At 44.0% G+C, this 21,970-nt stretch overlaps 1 protein-coding gene across 1 annotated transcript in view; it reads right to left on the bottom strand.

Moving 5' to 3' along the window:
• LOC146035960 (cytochrome P450 2F3-like) overlaps positions 1 to 18,658 on the bottom strand; it is a 30,806-nt gene extending 12,148 nt beyond the window's left edge. The window contains exons 1-4 of the mRNA XM_083159689.1: positions 17,334 to 18,658; positions 14,429 to 14,598; positions 11,130 to 11,292; positions 1,094 to 1,243 (exon numbers count right to left, since the gene is read on the bottom strand). Of these exons, the coding sequence (XP_083015815.1) occupies positions 1,094 to 1,243; positions 11,130 to 11,292; positions 14,429 to 14,598; positions 17,334 to 17,355 (505 nt within the window). The 5' untranslated portion in view covers positions 17,356 to 18,658. The remainder of the gene's footprint in view (positions 1 to 1,093; positions 1,244 to 11,129; positions 11,293 to 14,428; positions 14,599 to 17,333) is intronic.
• Between the last annotated feature and the right edge of the window lie 3,312 nt (positions 18,659 to 21,970).

Here is a 21,970-nt window from a genome sequence, read left to right as displayed (position 1 = left end):
ACTACATGTTGGCCATCCCGATTTCACCTAGCAGTGCAGGAGAGGGGCATAGCCCATGGGTATTCCCATGAAAATGCTGGGCGTTCCCGTACAAATCGCCCGGTGACGTGAGTGCGAGTGGATGTCAGCTGCCTGTCTGCTTCGGCGAGTGGATGTCAGCTGCCTGTCCGCTTCCCGCACAGGGTGCTCGCAGATCAGAGACACCATAGAGGTGTCTCAGATCTACGAGCGCTGGAGAAATCATATGATGGTCGCCAACCATCGAATGATGTCTCCCCCGCACCCAAGGCTGCGAATGGATCATTATGCAAATCAGCCATTCACAGCCGTGCAGGGGATCGTGGAGAGCAAGGTGGGGGTGGGCGGCCCTGCGGGCGGCGTCTGGGGGGACTTGCAAGGGTGAATTTCACAGTCTTGCAAGTCAACCAGAATAAGGGCCAAAATCCTCATTACAAGGACTCCCCTCTTAATTTCTGATTTACAATCACCTGTGTTGAAATTCTTTTACTACAAATTAAAAAGTTCAACACAGACGAAGCCAATAATATATAAAAAGGAAGTCCTGATAGAAAGTATTTTGGGGCCGATTCAGGATCGCTCGTTGCGATCCGAATTTGGCATAAGCTCCGATGTTCAGGGTTTGTGCATGCGCATTGCTGTGCATGTGCAAACCACAGCAGTGAATGGCTTCCGCAATTCCTGCTTGGGGCGGGCGGCTGACGTCACATGACATCAGCGCCCACCCCGTCTTCGTCAAACAGCGTCGAATATAAAAGTCAGTGCAGACTGACTTTTATTACAGAAGGGGAGAGAAATAATTTGATGGTCAGCGACCATTAAATGATTTTGGTCGCATGCAATTGGATGTGTGCAGGTACACATAGCCTCGCATGGTATCGAGGGGATTTGGCAGCAGAGGGGCAAACATTCGGCCGGGTGGCGTTTATGGACTCACTAGGCAGTGACTGTATGCGGCAGGGGATCTGCGGGGACCTGATGAAGTGGTTGCATCATCGTGGCCCCGCCTTTCGCTGTGCAATGCTTGTAATACTTGCATTTTAAAGACATGATAATAGCGTCACGTGATACTTACTGTTTGTGTTCCTGAACTCCTCCAGCAGGAATTGAGCCTCCTCCTGAATGCGCTCCTCAATGCTCCTCTTACCCATACCAAAATCCCGCAGTGTGGCAAGGGTAAAACGCCTGAGAGTCTTCCACTTTTCCCCATTGGAGAATACTATTCCTGTGGCAGTGAAAAACAATGTCACTCTATCAAAGTTACTGTAGGTTATACATACAAATGTGACAGAAGTTGTATTCTGTATTTATGGCTGATTATTAGTTACAAAGACAAAAGAGTAAAGTTAATCATTTGTCAGCAGACCAATATTTACAGTATAAGAAACTCTAAGAGATACATGTACTGGAAATAAGAGGAACTCCACTTCATCTCCACTAGCCATCTGTGTCATGTATGTGTGGGTACAGCTATGCTGCACTACAACTACACCATCCATCTGTGTTCTGTATCTGTGGGTCCCGCTCTATGCTGCACTATATCTCTGTTATCCATCTGTGTACGGTATCTATGGGTACCGCTCTATGCTGCACTATATCTCTGCTATCCATCTGTGTACGGTATCCATGGGTACCACTCTATGCCGCACTATATCTCTGCTATCCATCTGTGTACTGTATCCATGGGCACCGCTCTATGCCGCACTATATCTCTGCTATCCATCTGTGTACTGTATCCATGGGTACCGCTCTATGCCGCACTATATCTCTGCTATCCATCTGTGTACTGTATCCATGGGTACCGCTCTATGCCGCACTATATCTCTGCTATCCATCTGTGTACGGTATCCATGGGTACCGCTCTATGCCGCACTATATCTCTGCTATCCATCTGTGTACTGTATCCATGGGTACCGCTCTATGCCGCACTATATCTCTGCTATCCATCTGTGTACTGTATCCATGGGTACCGCTCTATGCTGCACTACATCTTTGCAATCCATCTGTGCACTGTATCCATGGGTACCGATCTATGCCCCAAAAGCATTTGCACAGGTTAAATTACGCCCATGCACAGACCCCCACAATTCGGCTCCTTTCGCACAAGTTCAGACCTAATCGCTGGTGAGCGATCGGCTGATTGGCAATATGGTCCGTAATGCTTGTGTGCGATGCTGCAAGGTGTGTGATAGGCAGTAGGCAACTGGGGTGGTAACTGGCCGCTTCATGGATATGCCAAGAAAATGCAAGGCGTGACAAAAAAAACCATAGGTGTGCCTACAGAGCTGTCCCACGGGGATTATTTGTCCCCATTTCGTAGAACTGTCCACTCCCCAGCACTATCCCCACTCTGCCCCACAAACACTACAGCATGTCAATCAGCAAGCACCCAGGACTCCTTGTGCAAATACCAAGAAAGGGTCCTGTGCTATTAGATTTATGTACAGTACTAACCTGAATCGGGTCTAGGGCACAATATTGGTTTATACTATGACGGTGGCTATTATATGTACTATTCCTGACATTTATTCGCAAATCATAAGATGAAAACAGCATAAATGAAGATGTTTTCTGGGTTTTGCTGATTCATAGTGACAAATCCATTTGTTCTTCTACATTGCTTAGCCCTGTGGTATATGTTGGGCTAAGAGGATTAAAGCTTAAACATTAAATTATCCAGTTTCAAATTCAGTTGCAGGTCTCACAATATTTACTAAACAAATAACCTTGATTCAAGTGTGTAATCGGCAATTATGGAGCACAGTAATTGGAGAACATGAGTACTTATCCCTGGCAATAATGACACTAATACCATCATTGTGAAGCTGTGACCACAAAGGATGGAGAAATGGGATATACTGTACTGGACTTTGTCACATGCTGTTACCTGAACTGGGAGTGAAGCCAGTAAAAGCACAACACAACGTGTGTTGTGAGTTTTCTCGTTGCGGGTAAATGTTTTCAGTACTTGCCTCGCTTTCTCTTGTTATTTTATTGTGTAATTCATTACCAAATAATACACTGCTCAAAAAAATATAGGGAACACTAACATAACACACCCTAGATCTGAATGAATTAAATATTCTTACTAAATACTTTGTTCTTTACATAGTTGAATGTGCTGACAACAAAATCCACACAAAAATGATCAATGGCAATCAAGTTTATTAACCCAAGGAGGTCTGGATTTGAAATCACACTCAAAATTAAACTGGAAAAACACTCTACAGGCTGGTCCAACTTTGATGTAATGTCCTTAAAACAAGTCAAAATGAGGCTCAGTAGTTTGTGTGTCCTCCACGTGCCTGTATGACCCCCCCCCCTCCCTTACAATGCCTGGGCATGCTCCTGTTGAGGTTATGGATGGCCTCTTGAGGGATCTCTTGCCAGACCTGGACTAAAGCATCCGCCAACTCCTGGACAGTCTGTGGTGCAATGTGGCATTGGTGGATGGAGCGAGACATGACGTCCTAGATGTGCTCAATTGGATTCAGGTCTGGGGAATGATCGGGCCAGTCCAAAGCATCAATGCCTTCACCTTGCAGGAACTTCTGACACACTCCAGCCCCATGAGGTCTAGCATTGCTTTGCATTAGGAACCAAGGGCCAACCGCACCAGCATATGGTCTCACAAGGGGTCTGAGGATCTCATCTTGGTACCTAATGGCAGTCAGGCTACCACATGGAGGGCTGTGCGGCCCCCCAAAGAAATGCCACCCAACACCATTACTGACCCACTGCCAAATGCGTCATGCTGGAGGATGTTGCAGGCAGCAGAACATTCTCCTTGGTGTCTCCAGACTCTGTCACGTCTGTCACGTGCTCAGTGTGAACCTGCTTTCACCTGTAAAGAGCACAGGGCACCAGTGGCACCAGTGTTCTCTGGCAAATGCCAAATGTCCTGCATGGTGTTGGGCTATAAGCACAACCCCCACCTGTGGATGTCAGGCCCTCATGCCACTCTAATGGAGTCTCTTTCTGGCTGTTTGAGTAGACACATGTGTAGTACACCAGCTAATAGGGGGTTAATGCAGCAGCAGCCTGTGAGTGACAGACGGGAGCCTGAGGTGATTGGAGAGAGGGAGGCCAGAAGGGGAGGAAGAGAGGAAGCAAGGAGACCCGTGTGGAGAAGTGGAGTGTAAAGAGTGAGGCACCGGGTGTGTGCCGCAACTAGAGCCCCGACCTCAGTGACGGGAGAGACACAGCCGGCGGGAGCACAGTGGGTGGCAGTCGAGGGCGGAGTGATGTCACGGCCGCACCGGGAGCAGAACGGGGGAGAGGCGGCAGTAGTGTGCCTGGTGGCAATCCACCTCCTCCCTGCAGCAGTAACAACAGTGTGGGCCCTGACACACGTCCACACTGCCCAGCAGCAGAGCCCAGCACCAGCCAAACTCAGCAGTAGCATGAGCCCAGCATGCCGTCACAGAGCCCAGCAGCAGGGGCAGAGCCCACCAGTAGCTGAGACCCAGTGCAGCTGAGTGGGGTAACGCTTTGCGCCCACTCTAGCGATCCCTGGATGGGTGCACAGTGGCCGGTGAAGAGTCAACTGGAGTTGGCAGCAATTAACAGGTACTCTAGTCCCGTCCCCAGGATCAGCTCAGAAAAGCCCCTACCCATTCCATTACCGGGAGCCTACTGGAACCTTACGCAACCGTCCTTCCCACAGCTAACCCCTATAGATAGACCTGGGAAATAAATGGGGAACAAGACTCTGTTTGTGACTTGGATTATAGCAGTCAAAGTGTCAGTAGGTCACTAGCTGATTAACTCAGGACTGGCCGGCCTTAGCAATAAAGAGTACCCGGGTACATAAGGTTCTGTTATACTGTGATGTTTGAGTTATCTTCTATGAGTATCTGTGTAATTTAAAAGTGTGAGTTGCAACTCTCGTTCGGCTTCGGTGGTGATACTGCTTCCAACGTCATACAAGTGTACTTAATTGGTATAGGCATACCGTTAGCCATATAGTCGGAAAGGAGTCGGACAACTTCCTCTGTTGGGTAGTAACACTGCGAATACCAAATAGTCTCTGTGCACCGGTGCATCTAGCTAATGCTGATTTTTAAATTTGTTACCCAGTTATTACAGTAATTATTGTTGAAAGATCTCGATTTTGTGTATAGTGATTCCGTACTTGTATTCTTGTATTGTTGTAATTTGTGTTGAGGTATTCGCCTTTCTTAAGGCTAAAAAGGCTGGCGCCCCTAGTTGCAGGCCCAGAATAAAAGGTCAAAATTATATCCGCATTGTCTGGTCTTTGCTGCCCATCCCGCAGAAGCGAGAAGACTCCTGACTGAATACAGAGAAGATTTGCTGGGAACCGGTGATAGCTGTGCATAGTAAGGTAACAGCGTTTTTTTCCTTTCCGGGGTCCACACTTCATTTTGCTGGCAGTGCTCCTGTTCCTCCTTGCACAAAGGTGGAGGTAGCGGCCCTTCTGCTGGGTTGTTGCCCTCCTACGGCCTCCTCCACGTCTCCTGATGTACTGGCCTGTCTCCTGGTAGTGCCTCCATGCTCTGGCCACTACGCTGACAGACACAGCAAACCTTCTTGCCACAGCTAGCATTGATGTGCCATCCTGGATGAGCTGCACTACCTGAGCCACTTGTGTGGGTTGTAGACTCTGTCTCATGCTAGAGTGAAAGCACCACCAGCTTTCAGGTGACCAAAACATCAGCCAGAAAGCAAAGGAGCTGAGAAGTGGTCTGTGGTCACTACCTGCAGAACAACGCCTTTATTGGGGGTGTCTTGCTAATTGCCTATAATTTCCACCTGCTGTCTATTCCATTTGCACAACAGCATGCAAAATTGATTGTCAATCAGTGTAGCTTCCTAAGTGGACAGTTTGATTTCACAGAAGTGTGATTGACTTGGAGTTACATTGTGTTGTTTAAGTGTTCACTTTATTTTTTTGAGCAGTGTAATTGCATTATACCCATCATTAAACTGAAGAGGCCAATATTAGCTTAACCGAGCCTCTTATATCCCCTTCATCTTTAGATAATGAATTGTTACATGCATAGTGGTGGCACCGATTCCAAGACGTGGCTGGTATGTTACATTATGCAAATGCTACTAGAAATCTCTTTTGCTAGGGTACATCCAGAACGAATGTGCAAGGACTGAGATGCTGTTTTACCTCCTGGTGCCATAAATTCCACCATCAGAACCGATGTTGAGCATGGCCTCCAACAATGGAGCATCAGTGTATGAAAACCCTTCAGCAGCATCCCAATGCCGCTCCTATAACATCTCTTAGGCCATCTCAACGCCCTGAACACCAGCATTGCATCAGGCCCTAAAGATGCTCCCCCTCCTTCCCTTTGAGCAACCAGTAATTTTGCATACAATTTATTTAAATATTTATTATATTAATTTATCTTCGCAATTGCAAATAAAGTGACTAAATCACATGTAAATCACCCTAGTGTATAGGAACCTTATGAAGACCTATCGGGTAAGGGTAATTGGGTTGACCCCTATTAGGTCGACAATTTTTAGGTCGACTTATGAAATAGGTCGACATGGCAAATGAATACAGGGTTGAAAGGTCTACAATGAGAAGGTTGACAGTCAAAAGGTCAACATAAGTTTTCACTTTTTTTTGTCCCGAAGTTCACTGCGTCCCCTTACTGTGCTCGCTATGCTCGCCCTGCTTTGGGCACTCGGTACACAATTTTAGTCTCCCACCACACCTTAGTGCAGGGCTGGGCAATAGTGGCCTACACATCCCAGGATGCTTTGCATTAGTTTTGCTATGTGGCCATGCTGAAACTGATGCAAGGCATGCTGGTATGTGTAGTTCATCAACAGCTGGAGGGCCGCTATTGCCGAGCCCTGCCTTAGTGGTTGGTAGGGCATGAAATATCACCTGTTGGTACATGTCGGCTAAATTTAAAAAAAAACTAATGTCGATCTATTGACTGTCGACCAAATGCTTGTGTTGACCTTCCCACCCTGTCGACCTTAGAAATGTTGACCTACTGTATGTCATGTGTCATCCTAAGTTGACCTTCAGTGGTCGACCCAATGTATGTCGAACTAATGACCGTATCCGGACCCATCATATAGTCTTTTTAATACTAAAGTTAAAATGAAGTCCAGTACTGTGTCTTGGATTTATTCAGTGTTTTCTTTTACAACATGACCAGCAGCAAGGCAGTGGTTCCTCTCTAGTTATCACTGAGCCCCTTTTCTTTGTTTTAATTTTACCGATACAGATTTCCAACTGGAACAGGATCCGCTACACCACCCATTAGTGCCCATAGAAGATTCCCTATAATCCTTTATTTCTTCCCAATTAGTATGGTCCTCACACCAGGCCTGATTCAGAGGTGTGCGCCATCCAAGTGTAATGATGATGTCACATCTTTATGACAAATCTGTTACACGAGGACAGACTACATAAGGGCTGTTATATACTGTATATGCCCGAAAAGAGGGCATGGTTACCGCTTATGGGGGAATGATGCGAGTCACTGGGCACTGGCTGCTCGGCCAGCCCCTGTCTATGGTAGCATGGCAGCCAAGCTGAGTGCCAGTAGGCTGAGATGCTTGGGTAGCCCAGTCTCTCTCTGTGGCTGGACAGGCCCATTAGCCCTTTTGGCATTTGCCGGGATGGCCAGATGGACAGTACAGCCATGGCTACACAGGGCTGTTGCAATCCATTCAAACGATAACAGATACTGTAAGTGACAGAAAAACAGTTGTCATTCCCAGGTGGTGACTAGGATGTGGCCAAACCGAAACACAAAAAGAATGATCTCAATGCTGTGTATGGGAATACCACTGCCAGCGGGTATATTCTAAGAAGCATAGTCATTTGCACAGAGGTCATGTTCAGATGGAGATACTGCACCCACCATATGCACGTGCAACTGTCTATGGTCTGTGCAATGGTACAACAATTTTTGGAGTGTTTAGAACCACATTGAGTCCATGGATGCTAAAACTGGGCGTCCTAATGCTTGCACATATGGTACATTAGAGAAACTAGACTTTGCATATTACTGTACCCATGACTCCAGCATCATCCACCTCAGGCCCACACTGTCATGGGAAGCATGGCACTCACTCCAGAGATAATGGATCCAGCTCTGTTACATACTATAACTTTACTTGTTTGTACAACTTTGGTTTGACTGATTTCTAGGTTTTGAAAACGTGACTTATCTTAACTTATAAGAGGTAATGTTCTCAGAAAGAACTAGTGTGCAAGGGGGATAAAAGGAAAGCCCGAAAAAGCAGCAGAATTTCAGGATGTGAAAAGTGTTCCGGCTGAAGCAAACTCTGTTGGAGGAGATCCTCAGGTAGAGGGCAGCACTACTAAGACCCAGCGGCGTTCAGACACCCCTAATGACTCCAGTGAGGAAGCTGACTTGGACAGATAATTACGGACTGCTCTCAAACATGTGAAGGATGTATTGTAGACACTGTGTCAACCCTAGGCTAAACGAGGAGGACCATGAAGCTAAGGATCATGATCAAAAATCTGCTGAGTGACTACTTGACAGGGAATTTACAGAACAACAAGCTGCAGTGGACCATCAGCACCAGCTGGAACTCACCAAAGTCTACAACCAGTATGCAGTCATACTGTAGATTCAAGAAGGAACAGACCCCGGCATGCCCAGAGCTGGAGAAAGTTGGAGACCCACTGGGATCCAGATTTGCTGACAGTTGGCACTGGATCCCAGTGGGTCAGCTATTTAATCCCTGGACTGAGAGCGAGAGCTTTGGAAGCATTGACAGACCTTCCCCAGGAACTATACAGCAATTATAAAGCTACTTATCCAGCTTTGCTGAAGCATTTAAACATCACGCCCGAGGCGTACAAACAGAAATTCAAATGTTTACAACACAGTGCCTCTGATGCATATTCTGGACTTGTGATCAACTGGCAACCCTGTTCCATCAGTGGGTTGAGTGGATGGAGGGGACACATTGGGGGAAATTTAGTAAAGGAAATTTGTAAAAAAAATAGGTGTATTTGTATCCAGAAATACACTCATTTTTGATATTTACTATCCCAAAAATACGGCAATTCGTATTCGTATTGATGTGCTATCAATATGAATACGAATTGCCGTATTTTCGGGATAGTAAGTATCAAAAATAAGTTTATTTCTGGATACAAGTACACCTATTTTTTACAAATTTCCTTTAGTAAATTTCCCCCATTATGCCAAACTGAAGGACTTAATTATCCATGAGCCGTATCTTTCACTGTAGCAAGCAATTTGAAAGAATGATTTGTGGATCCTGACCCCAAATCATCTGGGGAGGCCACCAGCCAAGCAATAAGTACACCAGCACCACACAAAAATCATCTGGACCAGCTGGGCAGTTGGCCTGGAAAGAGAGGTGACCCAGAGGATTACCCCATGTGCCCCTGCAAGTAAACCAGCAGCTTCCATGCTTTTTTTTGTGGGGGGATGATGGGACAACGACTTCTTTTGGCAACTGGCCACAGATGTTTTAATTGTTTTTTTCAACACACTCCTGTGGGTAGCACAGCAGGGAAACCAGTGCCAGCTGTCCTATGGTTGGAATGTAGAGGCCTGGAGAAAGTCACACAAGGGGGGTTATTCATAGTTGATCATTCAATGGTTCATGAATTTCATATGGATGTGCAATAGGATAGCGAAAAGCGATGTTTTCACAATTTATTTGTACATTTGCAAGGGGGAGGTTTTTATTCTGTCTGGGAGTGCCCCCCCCCCCTATTATCCATGGAAAGATGCTGTGCGCATGCGCACAGCATCTGTACCTGTAGCCAGAGGGGCTGGGGGCATAGCCAGCAACTCATGGAGCTGCTGAGCGTGGCCTCGCGGCAGCATCGTGGGCATAGGCCATGCCCCTTTTCCGGTAGGCCATGCCCCCTAAAATTTCGAAGCATGCCTGTGGTGCACTCTATGTCCCTGCCTGCATATGTTGTGAGGTAAGCCACAGAAGTGCCAGATTAGAATGTAAGAGGTGCAATATTTAGGGCACCAGGTAGGGTGCCAGATAAAATAGTGTCTGTTGCTAGATGGCTACATGTAAAGAACCCAGTCTTTCATAGTGGCAGAGAAGACTTTGTATATATACAGTATATCACATGTGACCGAACTGCACACGTCACAACCCAACTGTACTAAGTACAGAGCTGTACCCCACTGCCCAAAGGTGCAGTGGGATACAGCTCACATAGTTTGCATTAAAAAAGGGAAATAATTTTAAAAAATAACTACTGGCAGCTGTTATTGTAGTGGGGTATAGTGCACACATTTTATATAGAAATGAATAATACAGTATTTTACTTTTGTTGAAAATGACAATTTACAGCAACAATATACACTATTCATGTTTATGTGAACAATGCATCAGTAGGGTACAATAGGATAGAATGTTATTTTTAGACATCTGACACTGTGTAGCCACATTAAAGTGTCACTGTCACTGAGTACGCCTTGCGGATTCTCTGCGCAGCACCAGTGTTGATGATAAATTAATACGATAAAAATAATGCAGTTCTGGATTTTACCATAGATCACAGTTGTACTAATCTCTAATTACAGATAACTAGTGAAGATACATGTTCTTATTTGCTTAGGAAAGTAGTTGTTTGTACGTTCTGTTCCTTTTCTGCTTTGCAGTATGCAAACAATGTATTTCCTCAGGAGATAGGCGTGCTTTCAATGTCATCACTCACCAGCCACTGTATGGTCTTGTTTTCTGATAGTTATTGTATCTTATTCCGGGTTGCCTACCCTCCCAGAATGGCCAGGAAGGTCCTGGAAATCGGAGGCCCCCTCCCGGTTCCCTGGAAAGGGAACCCAACTGACAGAGTAGCCGCTGTCAGTTGGGCATTTGAACAGTTAGGATTCCAACTTTTGGTGCGTCATCCGGCACCTGGTGTGCACTACTAAGATACCTATAGTTTATTTTTGATCAAAAACACGCTTAAAAGTTTAAAGGTTTGTTTTGTTTTCCTTAGGAGATCACTGGGGTCAGTTATATTTGGTATTTCTACATTGCACTTCATTCAGGTTCAGAAGACTTCACATGTGGATTAATAAAAAGTCATACAGCCAAACTGTGGCTACCTCTGATCACATCCCAGAACTTACCGTTCCCTTGTGTGAATCTCTGGACTGCAGGGAAGTCCCCCCTGCCGCTGAAATTGTCTGCTTGTTCTACCAATGCTTCCTTCACCGCCTCGTAGCCGTACAGGACAACATTAGGCTGCGGTCCTAGGTGGATAGTGAAGACTGGGCCGTATATGTTACTCAGCTGCAGGTTTGTTAACAGTAGAAACAAAATGAGAATAGATGAATACACGTGGCTATATAAACAACATATAGATAGATAGACAGATAGATAGATAGATAGATAGATAGATAGATAGATAGATAGATAGATATATAGATGAATAGATGTGGAGTGCACTTAACCACACCTTAAAAGCTAATTCTTCAGTGTATAGGTTTTTTATATAAAAATGTATTAAAACATAACAGAATGATTATACATCAGACACGATAACCGCTGTTCAACTCAATCAGGATGGAGAAGACCATATATATATATATATATATATATATATATATATATATATATATATATATATATATATATATATATATATTCATCCAAATAGGACAGCACTACTCCTCCACAATGTAAACTGCCGGGGTGTCCAAATCCAGATGGAATACCAACAGATACTCCAGCAAACACAGTCCTTGTGTAAAATAAGATGCACTCACCGGTCTTCTCAGTTTTGCAAAAGGTATTTAATACATACCACCAAAGTTCACATGACAGTGGGTTATGGTCGACGTTTCGGTCTACTGGCGAGACCTTTTTCAAGACCTGCCTCTCCTGCCCTCCTCAGTGTGCCAACACTGAGGAGGGCAGGAGAGGCAGGTCTTGAAAAAGGTCTCGCCAGTAGACCGAAACGTCGACCATAACCCACTGTCATGTGAACTTTGGTGGTATGTATTAAATACCTTTTGCAAAACTGAGAAGACCGGTGAGTGCATCTTATTTTACACAAGTACTATATATATATATATATATATATATATATATATATATATATATATATATATATATATATATATATATATATATATGCCCTTACATCATGTCAAAAACCCTAATAGAGGTAGAGACCGTCATTTAACCCTTCTACAGAAAAAAGCAAGTTTATCTATAATCTTAACTTGCTCAACCCCTCAGGTCTGAACGAGGAAATGAATATGAAAATACTGTATTTCTTTAGTGGGATTGCTCGCATGGACCTATATACATAGATCTAAGTATTGTATATCAGTGTCATTCTGTCTCATATGTTCTTAGCTCTTTGCTTGTGAAGTCATGTCCATTGGATCTTGCACATTTATATATGCACATATATTATATATGTACATATATTTATTATTGTTTTTTTTATTTATGTAATGTGTCACGCAGTGGTGGTTGGTTTCACCTGAATAGGTTGTGTTTTAGGACCAGATGTCTACCATTTCCAGCGCAGCATAAACTCTTTAACCTGGCTCTAGGTCAATGTAACCCACCAGCTGATTATGATCTAATGTTATTATTTGGGTTACCGGTTTTACTATTTCTCCATTGACAGGTCACTGTCATTATTATGGCTGTGCGTTCCAAGGACAGGACCCGGATACGCACAGATCCTGCGAGCACATGACCCAGTATACAGTGCGTGATTGGTTGACGCGGGAGACATGGCTGTGCGTTCCACGGCCAGTCTCCCTGCGTTCTAGCGCGCCAGTATTGGTATAGGACGGAATGGGATTGAGCACAGCGTGAGGGCTACTTGATGTGGTCTTGGCGCTGGAGCTCTCTCTTCCAGCTCAGTGTTGGAGACAAGACGGGTGCCCAGTATGATTACCTGAGACAAACCGGAAGCGGAAGTCCGTGCGTGTCACAGCCCGCTGTGTTTGCGTCTCAGCAGCAGTTCCCCAGCGTGGAGTGAGTCCTAACAGATGGTCACCAAGCAGCGTTATCAGGTGAGTTATGTTGTGCTGATTATGGCGGGCCCCTGGGTCCTATTTATATGGCATATGTTCATTAGACAGTGTGCTCTTGAAAAAGGTGGACACCCCACCGAAACAGGCTGTCGAGCAACTATGGTTATGGGACCAGCGTGGGCTTCCACGGGCTCTATGATACTAACCCGTTATGGATAAGTAACCTACAGCTCTTTTTATGCAATATATTGCCATGTGTTTGATCACCTCTCATTTGAAAAGATTTTTATAAATGATTTTGAGTAATTTTTTTGTGGTGTGCAGATTTCTTTTCTCCTCCATTGGGGAAAGCTGTATATAAAATCTCCTTGTATGGGATCTAGCACCCACCCAATACAAATTTAAGTGGAGTGCGGTTTTTCTCTTTGTCGTCTATATATATATTCCTCCTGACGACAGGGCGACAAGCCTCGAAACGTTGAGGTAATAAAAGCCACCTTTTAACAAGTCCTCCAGTGCCGTGTTTGGTTCCTTCACCTGATTGGATCCTCTACATATCTATCTTTCTATCTATCTATCTATCTATCTATCTATCTATCTATCTATCTATCTATCTATCTATCTATCTATCTATCTATCTATCACTACTGCTTCACCTCGTTGAGGTGAAGTACTGCCACTAACCACTAGAGGTCAAATTACTCCTTTATGTGCTAAAAGATGTCATGACAGAAAGTGAAAACAATTTTTGCAGGCACACTGATTTGTTTCAAACCTACAGGATATGAAGAGAGGGATCTGTGAAGACAGAGATTGGAGGTAGGAGCATATAGGGACCGGGGTAGGGTGGACAGTTTGTGGGCTAAAAACTCTCACAGCTCAAAGTGAAAGTAGAAACTGTTGCAGCTCCAAGTGAAAATACATTGTAGAAGCTGTCATTTTGACGGACTTCTAACTTGTTTTAGAAATAATAAACTAAGGCCGAGATGTACTAAGCCTTGAAAAGTGACACAATGGAGAGTGATAAACCACCAACCAACCAGATCCTACCTGTCATTTTTTAAACGCAGCCTGTGACATGGCAGGTAGGAGCTGATTGGCTGGTGGTTTAGCACTCTCCATTTTATAACTTTTCAAACTTAGTACATCTGGACCTAAGGGTGATATATTGTACACAGTATGTAATGTATAATTTAAAGCAATATATAAGAAAGACATTTTTTTATTTTATACCCATTTTTGTATTCAATCACACACATGTCTCTGCCACTACTCACACACATATACAGTCATCTATTCCCTGCACCAATTCCCCCGTTCACTATTAATACTGTACATCAAACATTTGAAGAAGCTTATTTGTTGGTGTACTGTGGTCCTGGTTGCAGATGAATAAACTCATAATCAGACTAATAAACAGTGCCAGTTACCTTTTTCAGTGACTTGACCAAGTCCTTGGTGTCCAGCTGGTGAAGGTTGCCCAGTACAGGCAGGGCACGTGGGCCAGGAGGAAGCCTCCCCTTTCTCTTTTGGCGGAACACGATAATGGACAGAAAAAGCACAACCAGCGCTATTATCATAGAGGGGAACTTTTCCCAGCCTGACAAATCAACAAAATATACAGCATTTAATATTAACATTGTTTTAACTAGGGTTGCCACCTCATCCCTTTAAATTACACAGGTTCTGTGGCTGGCTCACTTCAAGACTCAATATCAACTGTGTTTTTTTTAAACAGCCATCAGACTTCGTTACAACTGTAGTTTTTTAATCAGCCACAGATTAAAGTCTCCAGTTTTAAAGGGATGAGGTGGCAACCCTAGCGAAAACTGAGGCAAACATGTCTCATGACCATTTGCTACTCAGTCTGTCTACAAGGCCCAGGTGCACAACTTACCTAACGCAAGCGCAGTATATTGACCCAAAGTGACCTTCGCACCATCCCGTACCATTGCTTTACGTTCTACGGAATATTACGCTACTCTGGATCTGTTAGTGACTCTCTGCCGACTTTGTAGAATAGAGCTTGGAGTTCGACAATCAATCAGTATTGTAACAATAGCTCTGCAGACCCCATGGTGGCTCAGAGGCGCTATGTAAATTTTGGGGCAGCGGGGTCTGAAGAAGCTTATGCTGACCTGGGGGAGACTAATGGGTTTGCAGCCGTCGAACCTGTTGCTATAGGCCTGGCCAGTGCTCCTCATTTGCATTATGAATACCCCTCACAAAATGGCCGCCCCCTCACAGCAGATGGTTATTAAGGATACTAGAGGAGGCAGACACCTAAATACCTAAATATTGGTCTGTTGTAAGGTGACAGCCATTTTGCAAGGGACATTTTAATTGTAACAGGAGGAATGCTGGGACTGGAGACAGGAGGATTTGCTGGTCCCGGCAGGCCCGGCAGTGTAGCAGCAATGGACCGGGTGGGGGCAGATGCAGCAGTGAGGAGGGGGTGCACAAATTTTAGTGGCTGGGGGGGTGCACATATTGTAGTTACGCTACTGCAATCAATCCTTTGGTTTCTGGTTTGATCGGGTTAGTACAGTACTTGGAACAATTAAGACCAGGGAGGAAGGCCCTCCTTGCAAACATAAAAGTTCTGCAGACAAAAATATGTATTTTTTGGGGCACTCTTGAGTTATGATAAATTGTAATATTTAAAACAGAACTTTTAATAATATCCTTAGAAAAAATATAGTACACAACATATATTATTGATAGAATTATCTGCCTATCTAAAACCAGATTAGAGGGTCAAACCATAACCCTTTTGGACTTCAAGCAGGTTCATATTCAGTTATACAAATCTATAAATATGTGATAAGATATTGGAAAGAAGGGGAAATAGCGACTGTAGTTCTGGGCGCAGTGCTGCCTTAAGACTGGTTGATACATGAATAGATATCACCTGATCTATAACACAATACACAAAAAAGAAAGGTGGAATCAACGTGATCTAATGACGCAAAGCAAATAAGTGAATGGTAAACACATGTGAAAAAGAAAGTCAACGATAATGTGATAAGATGCTGCTTCGCATCTTTTTTGTGGGTCAAGAAAATCTCATTGTCTGTTCCCAAAGCATTGCAGACAAATATGAAGTAGTCATTAGCAGATTGAATGGTGAGTACTATTGGTAGTCACTGTTACTTTCAATGGCTTATACTTGTATTGAAGCCAAGAATGATACTGTGACACACATAATCATCATATACAAAAAAAGAGATTAAGAATATCACTTCTGCTGTTTGGGTGGCAAGCCCGCTACAGTCTGTTACCCAAAGGCATTGCAGCCGAGATCAGGTTTTTTCCTACCCAAATGAGAGAGTGTACAGACAAGAACAGTCTTTGTGTATTGTCTTATTAAATTCTAAACAATTATTAGTGGTACATAAACCTTGGGGATAAGGGAACAAATTGAAAATATATGTATTGACCGCTTTCAAAGAGAAGACAAATTGTAATTAAGCCAAACAAACTCAAACTTCAGGGAGACTATACTCGAATACATCATTATCTACCATGATTACACGTAGTTATGCGCATACAATTATATAAGGAGTCAGATCTATTATCCAAAGATTTGAGACAATCTTTGGCTTTTAGCCTGCTCAAAGTTATAAATCAGTACAGTGTGGAAAGCTCTGTGCGACAAATAGACTTACTGTATACAGTATATTCTTGTTGTAGGTAATAATTGCACACTATCTCAGCAAGGGACAATGCCTGAGTTGGTTTGGAGGAAATTCTACCCGTTTTTGCTGTAGCTGTGTGGGAGCCGCTCTTAGAGAAGCCATTACCATGCAGAGAGTAACTGGTGCATACCTCCCAACTTGACCCATTCCAGGAGGGACAACACGCTCTGTTCCTGGACTTCCTTGTCGGTGGCAGTTGCAGAGGTGGGGGCTGCAGAACAGTCCGAAATTCAAATAGGGTAGCCCCACCAACTGCCAGTGAGTCCCAGACTGTGTTTGGCAGTGTTTGGGGTGGCAGTTGGTTGGGCTCCCCTATATGAATTTTGTTCCTCCTGGAATGCGTCATGTTAGAAGGTCCATGTAGAAAGTAGCTGGTGGTGCAAGGTAAAAGACGTTGAGCTGAATGGCTATCAGAGGACACTAGTTACAGTAGGTGTGAGTGTGGTTGGCATAAGTATGTTAGAGGTCAGTGCCGCTTGCTGTCAGCTGGTGCAGTAAATCGTACCCACACGGTGGGATGGTTCCCAGTTCCCATGTCACTAAGCCTGTGCAAACTCTTCCTCTCTTTTCTTTCAACAATTAAGACCAACCTACACAACCTTATGAGCAAATGCAGAAATGAAAAGATAATTCTCACCTGTCACCATGTTAAGGAACATCTTCAGTCTCCAGCTGATGTGTGGTATTGGTCTGAATCAGTTGCAGGAATTCATTCACAGTAATTTGTGGGTGTGAGTAAGTTTCATCACCAACTGCAGAGACCGACCAGTATGGTATGTGCTGGTATCCACCTAAGACAATGTCTCATAGAAGATGAAATATCAGATCAGATCAGCACCTGTTTTGGACCTTATCCAAGTTCTTTCATAGTTCCACTAAATCGTATTTCACAGCTTAGTGGGAACATGAGTGACCTATTTTAGTTGTTTAAAGAAAACTGATCTCACTATTGGAACTGAGAGAGTAATATGTGTGTACTAGGTCTGTATCTTATAAGAAAGGAACTCATTTCAGTGACAAACACAGGATTTTTTAGAGGGGGGGTTTCTAAATATACTCCAAAATCTCCCACTGTATACTGTATAGAATACAGTATTAATATTTAACAGTACAGATGGTCTATTGTTTAGGCTGTTTCAAACATTTAAATAAGATAAGTGGTCAGGAATAGGTTAAACATATAATAATAATAATAATAATAATAATAATAATAATAATATTAATAATAATAATAAATAAACATAATAGAACCAGTACTGCCCTTTCTAAGTTTACAATCTCCCACTTTATGGTAAAGCTTCTTTCTCTTCTTCCTGGCAGCTACTCTCTGGTCCATTGCGATGTTTGAGGGCTCAGATCCACACATACAGTAAATGTGGTGGAGGAAGCTGGTATTCTGGGCATTTGCAGCAGCTCTGCTCTGTCCCTTACACCGCATGATGTGGTGGCAGCTCTGTTGATCATATTATATACTATTGCTATTGTTGTCATTATTTAAGGCACTTGCCAAGAGATGGGGGGTTTCTATGCAACCAGAAATCAACCTGCATTTGCCTATGAATTTTATGCCACCTACTGTAATTCACACAATCTCCTAATCCCAAGGAACAAACCCCAAGAGATCCTTACATTGAAAAATGCTCCCATCCTATGGAATGCCCTTCCACGCACAGTAAGACTCTCCACTAGACTCCAGACTTTCAAGTGTTCCCTGAAAACTCACCTCTTCAGGCAAGCCTATCATATTTAAGTACCACACGCATAACCCTCTGAGGCACTTATGTATTATATAGCTTCCCTTCTGGACTTGTAACTTGGTGGGACTGCAATTTTCTTACTGGTGCCTGTCCTTGTGTTTCCCTCCTATGTAACCTACAGATTGTAAGCTTGCAGCAGGGCCCTCCTACCTCCAAGTTTGTCTGTTGTTACCCAGTTTGTTTTATCACTGTCTACTGTGGTAAAGCTCAACGTAATCTGCTGCGCTGTATAAGAATCTATAAATAAATAAATAAATTAAAAATGTATTATTCTTGGTTGATGTTTTGCCTTATTTCATGCATGCATATGTGTCACTCCTAATCAGTAAACTTATTGACATGTGAGTAAAAGATTGACTAAATGAATTGCCCTAAACTAAACTAAATGGGTTTATTTAGAAATCCAACACAGGGTGATTTCATGTCACTTTGTGTGTTTTATGCATGTGGATTTGGATTTGGATTTGTCGCTGGGATTTGGATTTGGAATTGGCTTTGTTAAACAGGCTTTGGATTTGGATTTTTTGGGAAAATGGTCAAAAACTCCCAAATTGCGTAATTTTTGTCCCTATAGTAATATTGACCTCAATAGCATTAATTTCCAGCCCTTTCCATACAATTTTGACCACTTTACAGCTCACAATCTTGTTTTCATTCAATTTAGGCCAAGGTCTGCAGCAAGCTGGCTGGTTATTAACACACAGAACTTCTGACAGTATCAGTATGGTGTGTTGGAGTGCAGTACACACAAACAATGAATACAGAAGAGAAAAATTGATTTGGCTTTTTTTACTTTAATTAATTTAATAATTTATTTACAACTTACTGTATAGACTGGAAAAGTTCTCCCACACCCCATTTTGAATGTGTCTGCAATGCCATTCTGAACAGGACAGTTCTACCTTCACCATGGATCAACTATTGCAAGCAATTACCAAATACATTTTCAAATAAAAAAAGAGGGTTTTTAATAGAATTGCGGAGGTGTGCATCATTTCATCTCTTATTCGACAAGACACAGAAGATGAGAAATAGAAGAGGAGAAATCAAGATCATATTACAGGTTGAGTAACCCCTATCCGTGCATCCCGTACCCGAATTATTCTAAAAACCGTGTTTTTTTTCAAGAATTCAATTTTTTGTGTGTGTGTGGTTCCCCCCCCCAACCCTTTTTTTAGACTTACCAAGTCCCCCGGCATCCATGGCAGGCCTTTGGCATCCTCTCCGGCGCCTCCAGCGGTCCCAGGAGTGCTTTGCGCGAGTGCGCGCATGTGCCGGCGCCTGGGAACTTGCGCAAAGCACTCCTGGGACTGCCGGAGATGCCGGAGATGGTGCTGAAGGCCTGCTGTGGACTCCGGAGGACAACGTGGATGCCGAGGGACCACCGGGCACCACCAGGGGACAGGTAAGTATGCCTAACAAAAATTTATTCCAAAAACCGGAAAATTCCCTTATCCGGAATGCTCGTGGTCCCGAGCATTTCGGATAAGGGATACTCAACCTGTACTATATTAAAGGATGGTGTTGCTTCTGTACCAGATCAACTGACCATACTGGAGATCCAGCTGACAGTAAAAGCTTATTGACATTGGAGGTCTCCTCCGCAGCAAATGATGCAATTTGTAAGTCTCCAGAAAGACGAGGCTTCCAATCCTGTGATTTTCTTGGAGTCCTTTACTGGTTAAAAAATTTGAATAGGTAACATTGACCCAGTTTGTTATTGACTATTTGCTATGTAATGCACTCACCAGATTCCTAACCAAGCGCACTTCCTCCAGGGATTTCCCATTGAATATTTATATCAAAGATTCATTGCTACAAGGACTGAGTTGTCTATGTACTAAGCCTCACAGGTGGATTTTCCACAATGCAACTTAGGCATCTGCGTAAGGCCCAGCAGGTCCCAAGGTGCCCTATAAAGATATCCTTGCCATCCAAAATGATCCCAGAGGAGCATTGCGTGACTACTGAGTGATGTCATGACATCACACGGACCTGCTCACACTTCCAAAGTTCCTTTGATGTCTTTGATAAGAAAACATTTATTAGGATGCATACAATGGTTTCATCCACTGTGCACGGGCAGTCAGTTTACTTTAAATGTGACATGTGTATTAAACTTAAGACCTAGAGCCAAATTTTATGCCCATGAGGTCTAAATCCACCTTTGCTAAGCCTTGGAGAGATACTGTATACAGGTCTTTATTCAGATCTGATCGCAGTACAAATTTGTTTGGAAAATGGCCAAAACCATGTGCACTGCAGGTGGGGCAGATGTAACATGTGCAGAGAGAGTTAGATTTGTGTGAGTTATTTTGCTTCTGTGCCGGGTAAATACTGGCTGCATTATTTTTATACTGCAATTTAGATTTCAGTTTCAACACACCTCCACCCAAATGTAACTCTCTCTGCACATCTTACATCTGCCCCACCTGCAGTGCACATGGTTTTGCCCATTTTCCAAACAAATTTGTACTGCAATCAGGTCTGAGTAAGGGCCATATTGGAGAGAAAGTACCAACCAATCAGCCCCTGACTGTCATTTTTTTAACACAGCCTGTAACATGACCTTTGGGAGATGATTAGCTGGTAGTTTATCCACATCTTCTTTATCTCTTTCCAAGGCTTAGTACATAGGGGAGTATTCAATGTTGGTCAACCTTTCCACCAAATGAAAAAAAAAAACAGCAAGATTCAACTGCAGAATGAACTCAGAGGCATTTTCTCCTATTTTTGAGTACATTTACGCCCATGCAATTTGACTTTTTTTTGGGGGGGGGGGGGGGGATGAAACAGTATGGGTGAAAACGGATTGAAAAATGTCTGCGAATTTGCCAAAACCATGTGAATTTCAGGCGCCGATACAGAGGGGGGCGATGGCCACAAACGTCTATATCTGCCCCTGAAGTCTGCGCAGCACACAAGTTCCCTGCAGCCTGGTGTGGCCAGCCCCACGCGGTGAGTGTCATCCAGGCAGCCGCAGGTCATCAGCAGCTGGGTGTCAGCAAGGCGGCCACAGCACACGCGGTCCTGGCGGCCTGTAGCCGCCAGCCCTGCACAGCGAGTGTCAGCCAGGATGCTGCAGCACGTCAGCGGCCAGGTGTTAGCAAGGCATCCGTAGCACACAAGATCCCAGCGGCCCGGAGCAGCCAGCCTCAGCCCCGCTCGGTGAGTGTCAGTGGTCTGGTGTGTCAGCCAGGCAGCACACAAGCTCCTGACTGCCCACAGCTGCCAGTCCCAGCACCGTGTGATGAGGGTCAGCCATTGAGGGCCCCTGGGGAGAAACCTAAATTGGGCGAACATCTATTAACAGAGCACTGATAGTAAGGAATTCTCGGCTTACTAATACAGTGATACAGTTCAATAGATTTGTCATGTTTATTGTATGATACAGGATAGGGAAGCAGGCGCAGATACAGAGGGTGCAACTGGGCTCAGTGTATGGGGGTGATCTCCGGGATCTTGCATAGCTTTGGTTAATTGCAACGGTTATGGAAGGGGTGGGATCTGGACTGGG

This window comes from Crinia signifera, chromosome 9 (genome assembly GCF_055691185.1).
Source record: "Crinia signifera chromosome 9, ASM5569118v1, whole genome shotgun sequence".
In the NCBI taxonomy this organism is placed as follows: Eukaryota; Metazoa; Chordata; class Amphibia; order Anura; family Myobatrachidae; genus Crinia; species Crinia signifera.
Note: the sequence above shows the minus strand (reverse complement) of the source record. Positions and strands in the feature narration are given on the sequence as shown.